This window comes from Xenopus laevis, chromosome 4S (assembly GCF_017654675.1).
Source record: "Xenopus laevis strain J_2021 chromosome 4S, Xenopus_laevis_v10.1, whole genome shotgun sequence".
Classification (NCBI taxonomy): Eukaryota; Metazoa; Chordata; class Amphibia; order Anura; family Pipidae; genus Xenopus; species Xenopus laevis.
This window is the reverse complement of record NC_054378.1, coordinates 55,448,559-55,462,260: the sequence shown is the minus strand read 5'-3', so window position 1 is coordinate 55,462,260 and position 13,702 is coordinate 55,448,559. Positions and strand designations below refer to the sequence as shown.

General features: G+C 40.6%; 1 protein-coding gene across 2 annotated transcripts in view; it reads left to right on the top strand.

Annotated features, from left to right (window-relative positions):
- The first annotated feature begins 842 nt into the window (after positions 1–842).
- ndrg4.S (NDRG family member 4 S homeolog) overlaps positions 843–13,702 on the top strand; it is a 90,767-nt gene continuing 77,907 nt past the window's right edge. The window contains exon 1 of one of the 2 annotated variants that reach the window (XM_041591371.1): positions 843–938. In XM_041591371.1, coding sequence (XP_041447305.1) covers positions 893–938 — 46 coding nt within the window. In that variant the 5' untranslated portion in view covers positions 843–892. The remainder of the gene's footprint in view (positions 939–13,702) is intronic. The other variant, XM_041591373.1, reaches the window with a different exon arrangement.

Here is a 13,702-nt window from a genome sequence, read left to right as displayed (position 1 = left end):
TGTGCAATGAGGAAGTGTGCATCAGTGAAGGAATAAAGAGATCATAGTATAAAGAAGCCAATACCAGTGTTATTTACATAACTGGAATGATCTGCTGATCCTATTAATTGTATTAGATCAAGCAGTGCTGAGGTCTGAATAATGAACTGCATTTCTGATGAGGCATCAAATGTGTATAATTTACACAGTCTGGATGGTATCCTTGCTGATCAATTCAAAATTCGAAGCAGTTTAAGACATACCCATCTTGGCAGTGTTTCCTAAATACTGTTAAGCACAGAACACAACCTTCCACTATTTTTTGGTTGATAAAATGATAATGAAAAAATATTCTAAACTTCACTGTATACTATCAAAGGGCTTCCTTAAGGACCACACAGGCTTAGACCCTGAAGTGTTTACATTAAATATGGTAATAAAATCCATGCTAGGCATCTTGGTTTATATCAGAAATATGATCACCCTGTAAAGCAATATTTGCAGTTTAATGAAATACAGTGACTGTTGGGAAAGATTTTAATAAAGGTGCATATTTTCCCTAGTCAATTCCTCACAGAGCTTGGAATATAGCTGGAAACCCTCCTAACAAATATTTATTTCTTCCTTATTTTCCATTATGATAATTATATACTTTGCTAAGCTTATGATTTTTTTTTTTAGAAATCTGTTTAAAATTAAATGTCAAATGTACTAGAATAAAGACTCTATGCCGATGACTTGACCTAATAAACCTGAGCTCATGCCATAACAATGTTAAATAGAGCATAAATTGCAGTAGTGACTCACATGCAAGTCATCGTTTAAAGGCTTACTGTAACTGTACTGGCTAGTGGACTCTTTGATGATCACCAACAAGCAACTGCCCACCCAGTTCCCAGTCCTAGAGATTACAATGAGACTGAAGAAGCAGAGCCATCAGATGAAACTGAGAGCAGCAGGTAGGTAAAAGGATTTTGAGTGCAGCGGGGGGGGGGGTTGGGTGCAAGCGGTGGGGGAACCTATTGGTGAAGCATCTTAAAATGGGCATAATTAAAGCCCCTGCATCATGTCATGTACTCCAGTGTCAATGATGCACAGGGCATTGCTCTGCCGCAGCAATAGGTGCCAGGCACCCCATGATTAATGGTGGTGGCCCTGTGTCCAACAAATGATAGTGCTTTTTTTGCTAAATATGTAGGCCTTGAATACTGTTTTCTAATACCATTGTGTGAATCACTTGCTACTAGGTTTGATCACAGTCAAAATATTTTAATGTTCCATAGGGTAGTGTAAAAACAAAAGGAAACGACTGAACTCGAACATAGTCTGGGAGGCGTCTAAGGCCTCCGCCAGAGGCCTGCTTATTTCGGCCATCTCCAAAGTACGCACCCTAGCCAAACAAACTATGGTCGAGGCTGAGGGCATGGTCCAAACGGCTGAGAAAGCTTACTGTGAGTTAAATGACGATGCTACTCATCGATCGCTGATTGCAGCGCAGAGGAATCTAGAACTTGCACAGGTAGCTATGACCAGGAAAAAATTGCTCTATGCAGCACAAAGAATATTTGACCAGGGGGATAGGAATGGTAGGACCCTAGCATACCTTGCTAAAGCAGCCCAGTCGACTACGCTGATCCCCAGAATTTAAACCCCGGCGGGTACATATGTAACAGACTCGACCGAAATAGCAAACACCTTCTCTAATTACTTTGAAAAACTATACTCCTCACAGGTGCAATACTCAGATCTTGACTTGCAACAATTCCTGCAACATATTCCCTTTCCAAGACTTACCAGGGAGGAGGCCCTTTATTTAGATGGACCAATTACCCTTGAGGAGGTTACAGAAGCCATTGGTAGTCTCCCCTCTGGGAAAACCCCAGGCTTGGATGGTCTACCAGTCGCTTGGTACCGGCTACTTAGAGACCAACTCGCCCCTCACCTACATGCCACGCTTCTAGGAGCGCCCGAAATAGGTTCTCTCCCCCATTCCTTTTACTCAGCTCTAATTGTTCTTATATTAAAGGAGGGGAAAGACCCGGACCTGTGCGACTCGTACCGTCCTATTTCTCTAATAAATACCGATGTAAAAATACTTGCAAAAATACTATCTAGTCGCCTCAATAAAGTAATATCCTCGATTGTACACCCAGATCAAACCGGTTTTATGCCCAATAAGAGCACCTCTATGAATCTACGCAGGCTATTCTCCCACCTACAAACCTCTCATACAAATCAGGGCTCTAGACTTGTGGCTGCACTTGATGCCACTAAAGCATTTGATTCGGTTGAGTGGCCATATCTCTGGAATGTATTGGAGAGATTTGGTATAGGACAGAACTTTATAGGATGGCTCCAGCTACTCTATCGGGCTCCAGTCGCACAGGTCCGGGTCAATAACACTCTTTCCAGGAAATTCTCCTTGTTCCGAGGGACTAGACAAGGTTGCCCACTTTCCCCCCTATTATTCGCCTTGGCAATAGAACCCTATGCTTTAATGATTCGGCAATCTGAGAGGATCGTGGGCTTTCAATGTGGGAGAGTGGAAGAAAAAATCGCATTGTATGCGGACGATCTCCTCCTATTCCTGGCCGACCCGCAGGACTCTCTTAGGCATGCTCTTGACTTGGCAGATCGATTTGGTATCTATAGTGGCCTAATCATAAATAAGAGCAAATCTATCCTCTTTACATTAGAAACTGATCAGAGGGAGGGTGACATTCAGGGACTGTGTTGGGTGTCCCAGTTCAGGTATTTGGGTGTTCAGGTTTCCAACAATGCTTTAGACTATGTGGCCAAGAACATTGACCCGGTGCTAACCAAATTCAAAAGTGTAGTCGCTCAATGGATAAATCTCCCATTAACAGTGTGGGGTAGGGTGAATCTTTTCAAAATGATATATTTGCCGAAATTCCTTTATTTCCTACAAAATGCCCCGATATGGATCCCCCAACAGGTTTTTCAGCGAATTGACACCGTTCTTTTCTCTTTTATCTGGGCACATAAACCTCCCAGGGTTAATAAGTTGACTCTTCTGGCCCCAATAGATAAAGGAGGATTGGCCCTCCCCCACCTTAGGCTCTATTACCTTGCGAGCCAACTGTCTTTCATCCACAATGGGTTCAACCCTGAACCTGAGAACCCATTGACCGCATTGCATGCCACTCTGGCAGGTTCGTTTGAGGCTATTTGTAATGCTCCATATAGGAGGGTCAAGGACACGCCAGAGCTCCCACCCACACTGAACTGCCCACAAAGGGCTTGGGCGCTTACTAGTATCTAGCCTGTATCGAATATTAGTAACTTCCACGGGTAGCCCCTTTGCTAAAGCCAGAACTAAGTGGGACACGCTTATTCCCAATCTGGAGGATGATGTGTGGGAGGAGGCAACTAGCGAGATCTACAGTTTTCTGATTTCCACTAAAGATAAAATGGTACAATTTAGGATAATGCACTGCACTTATATTACGCCACTTAGGCTTAAGGCCATGGGTAGAAACTCTGATGCTGACTGTCCCAAATGTGGGCGACCGGACGCAGATTTCTTTCACTTATTATGGTCTTGCCCTTTGATCAACAGTTACTGGGCAAGGGTGGTTTCTCACCTCTCCGATGTGGTCCTGCTTCCTGGGGTACTTGCACCAGAGGTTTGTCTCTTAGGAGTAGTAGAAGCCCTAGCGCCCCTCGTCAAAACCAGATGCTTGCTGCGCACTCTACTATTCTATGCCAAAAAACAGATAGCCATCAAATGGATGAGCCCCCTGCCCCCGACAGTCAAGCAATGGCAAAAACTGGTTAATGATCGGCTTCCAGTTATAAAGCTAACGTACTTAGCTAGGCACTGCCCCCAAAAATTTGATAAAATTTGGGGACCGTGGCTAGAGGCACATGATGATGTAACTCCTTAGGGATGCCTTCTGCTTTATGATCTTGTTCTGCTCTATCATATTGTTTCGCCTGGGGGGTGGTGTGCTCTGGCCCTGTGTGACCGATTGGGGATTTTGTTGTTTACATGTATGATTGTATCATGCTGAGATAAACTAACAAATGTATGGAGTGCTCTTTGCTACGCTGCACTTTAGGGGTCCTGCGAGACCTCGAAGTATTATGATCACTGCCTATGTTACCTGACATATACTTTTATGTTGTGTGCTATGTTTTAAATGTGAATAAATAAATACCTTTAAAAAAAAAAAAACGACTGTAGTTGGACATTGCTACAACATAAAGTAAAATGCACTTATTTTTATACTGTAGTGTGGTTCTTGGATTTTATGCCATATACTGGAGGTGCTATCCCACTACAGTCATTGGCAAACTATGGCTCCACAAGCCTGGATGCAAAACTTGCAGCCACACTCACACATGCTATCCTCCTTATCTAAAAGATTGTGCTGCTTAGGCAGACGGTAGTGAGCAGTTACTATAAGGAAAGGTTTCCCTGGTGGCCATGCTTCGGACGTGGACTTTCCAAGTGCAAAGATTCAGGTCTAGCTTCAACTTTAATTGTAGCAGTTACTTCCCTAGAGAAACTCCCTTCTGTTGAGCATTGCTCTAAGTCTCGTTCTGGGGTACATAGTTCCCTATCGGCAGTTACATCCACTCAGGAAAGAGCAGCCGATAAGACCCATAGGGAAGTATCCAAATTTCAGGTTGGGGACTTGGTTTGGCTATCCACAGGGAATACCAATCTTAAAATTCCATCTCTTAAGCAGGGGCCCAGATTTACAGGTCCATACCCTATTGTGGAAATTTTGAACCCAACCTCTGTCCGTCTTGAGTTACCTGAGATATTTATGTTATCTAACCTGTTTCATGTTTCTGTGTTAAAACCAGCCATACAGGTCCACCAGCAATCATGTCCTTCAGTTTTGGTGAAAAGTCTGGTCAAATCTGATGCCAGGGTTGACCACCTTAGGAGACAGTCCCATCCCAGGTCTCCTTGTAAGCTTGAGGGTCCAGTGGCTTCTCCTAGAGGGGGGGTAATGTAAGGAAAGGTTTCCCTGGTGGTCTAGTGATGGACGCTTACCCTGGTGGTCCAGTGGCTTTCCCCTGTGCATGCGGGGGCGCCCGCCATGCTTCCGGCGGGGACTCCCGTCACATGCGTCCTTCTCCTTTTGGGTTCTGTGTTCCTATGGCTTGCACGCAATGTTGATAAATGCAAAAATAATATAAATGCAAGTTATACACTAAATGGCAGTGTGTTGGGAGTTTCCTTAAATGAGAAAGATCTTGGGGTTTTTGTAGATAACAAGTTGTCTTATTCTGGGCAGTGTCATTCTGTGGCCACTAAACCAAAAAAAGTTCTGTCTTGCATAAAAAAGGGCATGCGCGCTGTCCCACCGCGTCATCCCCCTTACGTCACGTACATGCGCACATGCATGCAAACACTCGCAACGAGCCGGACTCAGCAGACCAGACTGGGGTAGGCAGCAGTGAAAGGTAAGTGCCAATCGCCCCCCCCAAGCTTTGCGCCCTAGGCACGTGCCTACCCCTAGTTCCAGCCCTGCTGGTAAGGCCTTAATTGGAGTATGCAGTGCAGTTTTGGAATCCAGTCCAAAGAGGGATATAAATGAGTTGGAGAAAGTGCAGAGACGTGCAACTAAATACAAGAAACCAGAATGGGAAAAAAAGCAGTAACTAAATCTCTCCATAGCTGGGCAGGGTTCATAGTCTTCTTATGTCTTAACTGAGAAGTAGGGGTAATTGCAACAGTCTGGGTTAGAAGATTTAGACACCAACAAAGTTCATGCTAAACACTTATGTGGAGGGAGAGCAATAATGTATTTATTCCTTCTTTTATCCTTATTTCTTCTTTGTATTGTGTTGTGTTTCTGGCACACTCCAGCAAATAATAAATGTTTATGTAGAGCATCCCTTTTTGGGGAAAATATATACCTGTTGGGCAAAAATATTGTCCCCAACCAGAGGGGCAGGCTAAGCTACCACATACTCCAGTTGGTAACAGTAGTTTTTATTTTTTTAAAAACATTGCCCCCTGCCAGTGCTAGGATACTCACAGGGTGTTGATTTTTGCAAAACTGAAGTTCTATTGTATAGATATCTCTCGGGAGGAAAATGTACACAGGCAAAACTTTTCCTTATATTGTGCCTACTTCAGGGCAGTCTTATGGGGATGTCCATCCAAGTTTTTATTGCATAATGAAAGCAAAAATAAGTCTAAGCAACATCCTTATATCTTGATTAAAAATGTTGTTGTTTTATAAATGAGAACAGTTTGGTCCAGCGCTGTTGCACATAATGGCCTGTATATGGGCAAGATGGATGTGTGTCTGTTAAATGGTTGATTACTTAAAAGTTCATTTGACATTGGAGTTTAAAAATTGGCATTTGCAAGTGGATTATATTCAAGAGGATTTTCGAGAGGATCTTTATGTATCATCTATATTTTTGTTGTAGTTCTTGCTATGTAACTGAATCTGTGATTGCCTTTTTCAGTACTTCATAATGTAATATTAAGCCTCCCTTGCTTAAAATGCTAGTTTTTACTTCTTGCATGCTAAAATAATAACTGCTGCTGAAATCGCATACATTACTGTCATAATCCTGTCACAACCACCATTTTTTGTTAGGGTAGCAGAATGGAACTTTCACCAAAGACTTACCGAGAGGGCTGACAAACTGTTTTCAGTGCCGATGCCAATGTGACGGACCTGCCTAAGATGGGAACTCATTATTTTGGATTTGGCTCTCAACTTTTCAACTTTGACAGTCCAGAAAATCCAGAGATTGCAAAGACAATATTATTAAGTAATTATTGCCTTGTGGTAATTAATTAAAGTTCATTTTTTAGCATAAAATTATTTCCATCCTCATGTAGCACGGAATCTATCAAAGCAACATAAAATTACCCTTTAGTGGCTGAACTTTTTAGCTCAGAATCCAGGCTTGGGGGGGGGGTTCTGATTTCCTGGTGATTTCATTTAAATAATGGGAATTCTTTTAGTTTAGACACCGGGAAATAAAATAAAAGTCGCAAAGAGCAAAACAATTCGCACCAATAAGAATAAGAATCCGTATCTCGGAATGTAATATTGTTCCTTAAACTGTTATTGCATTGCGAATTTTAAATGTGCGTTGCGAATTTTAATTGTGCATTGCGAATTTTAATTGCGCACTCTTAAGAAGTGCTTGAAGGAGTTGTGATCTTTTGGAGCAAACATAACGACTTTTTTCAGTAAGAGGTTTTATTACATTTGCTGCGCATTGGTGCAAACTATAAAATTCGATCTTCCACTGTCAGAAGTGGTCGGTAAACAGTTTCAGGGTTCGCAAAAGCTTTATTAAATTCTCACAAAGCAAAATTTGTTCACGCAAAGGCATAACGTTTCACATTGCGAATCGTTTTTTGTTACCGAATGTTATTACATTCTCCCGTTAGGGGGGTATTTATTAAAGTCCAATTTTTTCTGGTCAGAAAATGGGAAAAACACAATTTTTCGTAGATAAAAATGCATTTTTCAAGATTTATTAAATTCCAAAGGTGTCTATAGTCCATGTAGAAGTCAATGGCAGATGTCCTGTTGATATACGTTCAATAATCTGATGATTTTGTTGTTTCGGGCATCAAATCCAAAAAAGTTGTATGTTTTGGGCGTGAAATCCGAAAAATGTCGGAGGTTTCGGATTCTGATTTTTTCACGATTTTATTGAGTTTTTTCCTGCACAAGAAAATTCCACAAAAATGCATTTATAAATGGGGGGGGGGAGTCTGTGCAGATTTAATCAGTAGTTTTCAGAAAATAGTGAGGACTTTTCAGATTTTAATAAATAACCCCCTTAGAGAAGACAGAGCATGCATCTGGCCAGAATAAATATATTTGGTCAAATAGATGAAGAAGTTTATCAATGAGTTTTGCTGTGCCTTGTGCCATTTATATAAGTTGGGCACATCTCCCCCACCCAAGCTGCATCAGTTGCACTACTTATATCCCCTCATTTTGCCAGCACCATCACATTTTTCTAAGACAAATAGCATCTTTCACATGGCAGCCATTTTCCCTCTGACACATCATCAGTGACATTTACATCTGCAAACAACACACTTGCAAAGATTCAGGGGCAGAATCATCAAAGTGTGTATTTAGAACTCTCCACAATAAAACTCACTCGCTCACTTTCTATTCATGCTCAGTAGCCAACAGCCAAAGTAAATCCCCAAGGGAGTGGGGCCCTGAGTGGGTTAGAGGAGGAGAAGGAAGTGTTTAAAGGAAAACTATACCCCCCAAACAATGTAGGTCTCTATTAAAAGATACTGAGTAAAACAGCTCATGTGTAAAACCCTGCTTCATGTAAATGAGGCATTATCATAATAATATACTTTTTTAGTAGTATGTGCCATTAGGTAATCATAAATAGAAAATTGCCATTTTAAAAAATAAGGGCCGCCCCCTGAGATCGTACGATTCACTGCGCACACATACAAACCACATGTAAGATCACATGAGCCAATTAACAGACAGAGTTCTGCCTTTTGCTTCCTCACTTCTTCCTGTTACAGTTAGAGTTGTAGTATTTCTGGTCAGGTGATCTCTGAGGCAGCACAGATAGAGTCACGAAATGGTGGTTCAAGGCAAGAGATGTAAAAGGGCAATATTTATGTAAATATATATTCCAGTTTGGTAAGATTCTTTAATATGTCATTCAGTTTGATATAAACTATCTGTTGCTTAAGTATTCATTTTGGGGGTATAGTTTTCCTTTAAGTGGATGCTTTAACCTTACTACTAACCTTTGAACAACCAGAGTGGCAGGTGTTTAAAGATTTCAAAGAGGCAGTTTACAGATTAAAAATTTTTTTTGGGGGGTTTACATCTGCTTTAAGTCAAGTAAGAGGTGATGTGTGGATGGTGATGACCCTGTAGCCAATGAGGAAATTTAAACTGATTTCTGGAAAAGAATGATTGCACTTTGCTGGCTTGTTTATTTAAAGACGGTTTTTAAGTTGGCTTTGTATATGACTTTATTCACTTTTTGTTTCCATTCTTCTTCTCCAGACATTTGTTGGACGTTTCCATTGCATTATTAACTCTTCTTAAAATGCTTATAATGAAGATACCTCAGGACTAGTGGCACAACTGCATGAACTAGAATGCAGCCTGTCCAGTGCTGGCCAAAGAGTATTAAATGCATTTCAGAGCTGGAAAAAGTAAAGTTTGGTGATACCTTTTATTGGCTAACTCAATAATTAACAAATGTAAGCTTTCGGAGCACAGAGGCCTCTTCGTCAGCCAAATACATGACAAAGGGGCCTGTGTGCTCCCAAAGCTTACAATTGTTACTTATTCAGTTAACCAATAAAAGGTATCACCAAACTTTACTTTTTCTGCATTTTTCAATGGCTAACACAGTACAAAACCTTTAAACTATTTCAGAGCCGGGAAAGGAGAAAGGCTGCCCAGATTATTACCTCTAACTTGGTGCAGAACTATAAGAAAAGAAAATTTAATAAAGCTGATGTTTGAACAGCATAATTTAAGCACATTTCTTGTATCCAAAACCTTTGGTGATCAGTCAGGACTTTGTTTTTTACTTCCAGAATTAATAATGGAAAGCTACGGCCAGTATGAAATGGAAATCTGGAATGTCTTGCAGCAATACGTTGATACGTTGATGTTTGGTGGCTGAATAAAAGGGGATAATCCCCGACTGCACTAATCGGTGTGTGTGCGAATCCGTTTCTTTTACACGTTGGTTGCTAAGGGACCCGGCCGGGTCAACGGAAGGAACGTGCCACCAGCTTGCAGGATTGGTGAACTACAGGTGTGCGGTAGGAGAATTACATTGTTGCAGCAATACATGGCAGATTTTAAGGTTTGGACTGTATAGACACCTTTTGTGCTGAAATCAGCTGTGCTGTTTAACCCGCAGGGTTGCATGGTTTGTGCAATAGCGGCAGTGTGTTACTGTTCAAATGAACACAATGTAATTCTCCTACCGCACACCTGTAGTTCACCAATCCTGCAAGGTGGTGGTGCGTTCCTTCCGTTGACCCGGCCGGGTCCCTTAGCAACCAATGTGTAAAAGCAACGGATCCGCACACACACCGATTAATGCAGTCGGGGAATATCCCCTTTTATTCAGCCACCAAACATCAACGCTTCAATCCTGATGAAGGGTGTTCCCCCCCCGAAACGTTGATGTTTGGTGGCTGAATAAAAGGGGATATTCCCCGACTGCATTAATCGGTGTGTGTGCGGATCCGTTTCTTTTACACACTGTTCATATGAAGTCTTCAGTAAACACCATGTGGTACAAAATCTGACCTTTTCCACTACAACTTTAATAACCAAAATATACAATTTTTTAAATCTTATATTTATTACTTTCCAGCTCCAATATATCTGTAGTAAAGACTGACCTTGTCTCTTAAATTTCTAAGAATAAAGATTATGCAGATATCTGTATTTGAGATATTGTGGTATTGTAGTTCATTGAGATGTACTATACGTAAACACGTTTTTTATATGTTAAAAAAAAATCCTAAAACTTGTTTAATACTCATCTTATTTCACAGAAAGATTATAAAAACCTTATTTGAGTGCATTTGAAACTGTATTGATATTTGTTTTTTTGTGTTGCCCTTTGTTACTGAATTCTTACACTAAGGGGCCGATTCACTATGGGTCGAATATCGAGGGTTAATTAACCCTCGATATTCGACTAGGAATTAAAATCCTTTGTTTTCGAATATCGAAGTCGAAGGATTTAGCACAGATAGTTCGATCGAACGATCGAAGGATTATTCCTTCGATCGAACGATTCGAAGGATTTTAATCCAACGATCGAAGGAATATCCTTCGATCAAAAAAAGTTAGCCAAGCCTATGGGGACCTTCCCCATAGGCTAACATTGACTTCGGTAGCTTTTAGATGGCGAACTAGGGGGTCGAAGTTTTTTTTAAAGAGACAGTACTTCGACTATCGAATGGTCGAATAGTCGAACGATTTTTACTTCGAATCCTTCGATTCGAAGTCGTAGTCGTAGTCGAAGATCGAAGTAGCCCATTCGATGGTAGCCCAAAAAAAACTTCGAAATTCAAAGTTTTTTACCTCCGAATCCTTCACTCGAAGTTAGTGAATCGGCCCCTTAGTATTTGCTTAACAAAATTTATATTTATTGTCAAGTATCTTCTAACAACAACAGTCTATCCAGTACTTAATGGGCAAGCACTTTTTCATTATAATATATTGAATTTAAAAATGACCAGCCCTGGTTACTTTTTCTCAGAGTTCAATGCTGCCATGTTTTAACTAGTCTTGGGTGTCCTCTTACAAATTGTCCTTTTCGAGTTCCTTAATAGGAAATTTCCTTAACTTTCCTTAAAAATTTTACTTTCCTAAAACAATAATCGAATATAAATAAATAGAAAAAAACAAATGACAATATTTAAGAGATCATGCTCTATGCTGAGGTTTTTGGGTGTGCAATCTGAAAAAATGGTTTGTTTATGATTTTATCAATATTTTATATCTTTCCCGCACTGAAAAATAATTTTATTGATAAATAAGTTAATATTGTGGATGGGAGTTTGGTTGAAGTTGTTTCAATAAAATAATCAGAAAAAATAGGATTTTAGTAATTACGGAAGAAAGAGGAAGGAGATACCTGCTCCACAGAGCTAAGAGTTTAATTAGTGGAGTTATTTAGTCCTTACCAATTGCTGACATAGTTGTATAATTATGCACATATCGATTTAAAAGAACATTAACATCAAAAAAATGAAAGTGTTTTAAAGTAACAAAAATATAATGTAGCATTTCCCTGCACTGGCAAAACTACTGTGTTTGCTTTAGAAACACTACTATTATTTATATAAATAAGCTGCTGTGTAATGGGGACAGCCATTCAAAGGAGAAAAGGCTCAAGTTACACAGCAGATAGCTGATAAGCTCTGTAGAACATAATGGTGTTATCTGTTATCCACTATTTAATCTGCGCCATATAGTATTTTTTCAATTTCCGCCATTGCTACACAGCAGCTTGTTTATATGAACTATAGTAGTGTTTCTGAAGCAAATAGATCAGTGTTACCAGTGCAGGGCAACAATACATGATATTTTTATTACTATAAAACACTTTAATTTTTTGGAGAAAATTAGAAAAAATAATTCTGATACAGCTGCCCCTATCAGCAGTAAATAAGGTGGAGATGTATAGGATCAACAATAATTCATCTGTTAAATGACAGGGAAACAAATTGCTCAACATCAGTATCTAACCTCACTAATGTTCTTGCAGCTGAATGGAAACAAATCCCTCGTCTATATCCCAAAATCTAGAGGAAAGCCTTTCCTGAAGGCTTTTAAAGCAGCTAAAGAAGGCTAACTTTATATGACTTGCCTTGGTTTCAGAATGAGATGTTGTACAGAGAGGTGCCTGGCAACTGTTGGTCACATAGCGTATGTACCATTTCCAATTTTGGGATGTCAGAGGGGTTGCTTTGTGAACAAACCTTGGGTGTGGGTTGTTTGTTTAAATATTTAGAATTGTTTAAACTATGATTTTGTCTGGTTGTATTTAAGTGGGCAATATACTACTTCATATACTATTACTACTACTATTCAACATTAGTTCAATTAATAGGGCTTATGCTGAAAATACTTTCTGCATGGCGTATCTAGAGTGCGCTGGGCCACCCCTGCAAAAATATCTTCAGAGGGGCCCAGCCCACTCCGATCCCAATCTTCCCACCCAGACTCCACCCACTTCCCTCCCAGACTCCGCCCAGTGCCAATATGCTCTGCTTCCCTGCCGTAGGTAAGAGAGCGACTGGGGAAGGGGGGTTCTTGGCTATAGTTGAAGTAGACCCCCTGCTTCCTCTATAGTTACGCCACTTTCTGCCTACTGTTTTAATTAGGGGATATGTGTGTTTTGTTATTTCTTGCACCTACACATGGCAAAACCTGAAATTGAAATTAGAGTGGTATTTTACTTTCTGATTTGTGTAATTACCTAGATGCTCTCCTGGCAATCCAGCTTGATGGTTAACTAGTGTGAGCTTTACAGTGCAAATACAAAAAAGGGGGGTTGTGGGTGCACTCCTAAGGCTAAGTTAAAATGTGTTTAAGCACAATGGAAGTGCTACTGACTTGGCCAATTAATCAATGCCCTGTCTCATAAGTAATTCAGTATATATGCAAGTGCATGTGTTTACATAACAGGGGTTTTTAGTTACAAAGTTATGATCATAAAGTTGATAAACCACCATACCACGTCTGGCGAAGTGCCGAGTTGCGGCAAGAAACGCGTAAGTCCCAGACACTCACCGCTTTTCACATTGCATCATTAAAATGCGCATATTAAAGCTGAAGTCTTGAAAATAAATATGTAGTCCATGTCCCAAGTGGATTTGCAGTACAGCGCCGAGAGAGCGGGATTTCTTACTCCTGGATAGACTGCACCGGCAAGGAGCTGCCAGCATCCTGCCAGAGGCAGCGTCTGCACGGACAAACATCGATTGGTGAGCTCTGATGCGCTTTGCATCTTTTCCTTACTTTAAGACACATCAAGGTAAACCCCACACGGTGGCCCCTAACTTGTTTACCTCTGGTCATAGTATAAAAAGTCTTGTACCTCTCTGCATTGTAGCAGTACTTGGAGTAAATGTCTCTTGAACCTTGGTTTCAGTCTGAGGGCTAGATCCTCCCCTGCCACTAGCTTTTGCAGCTTTTAATAGAGAGAGTTTGCCCAAACCAATGCC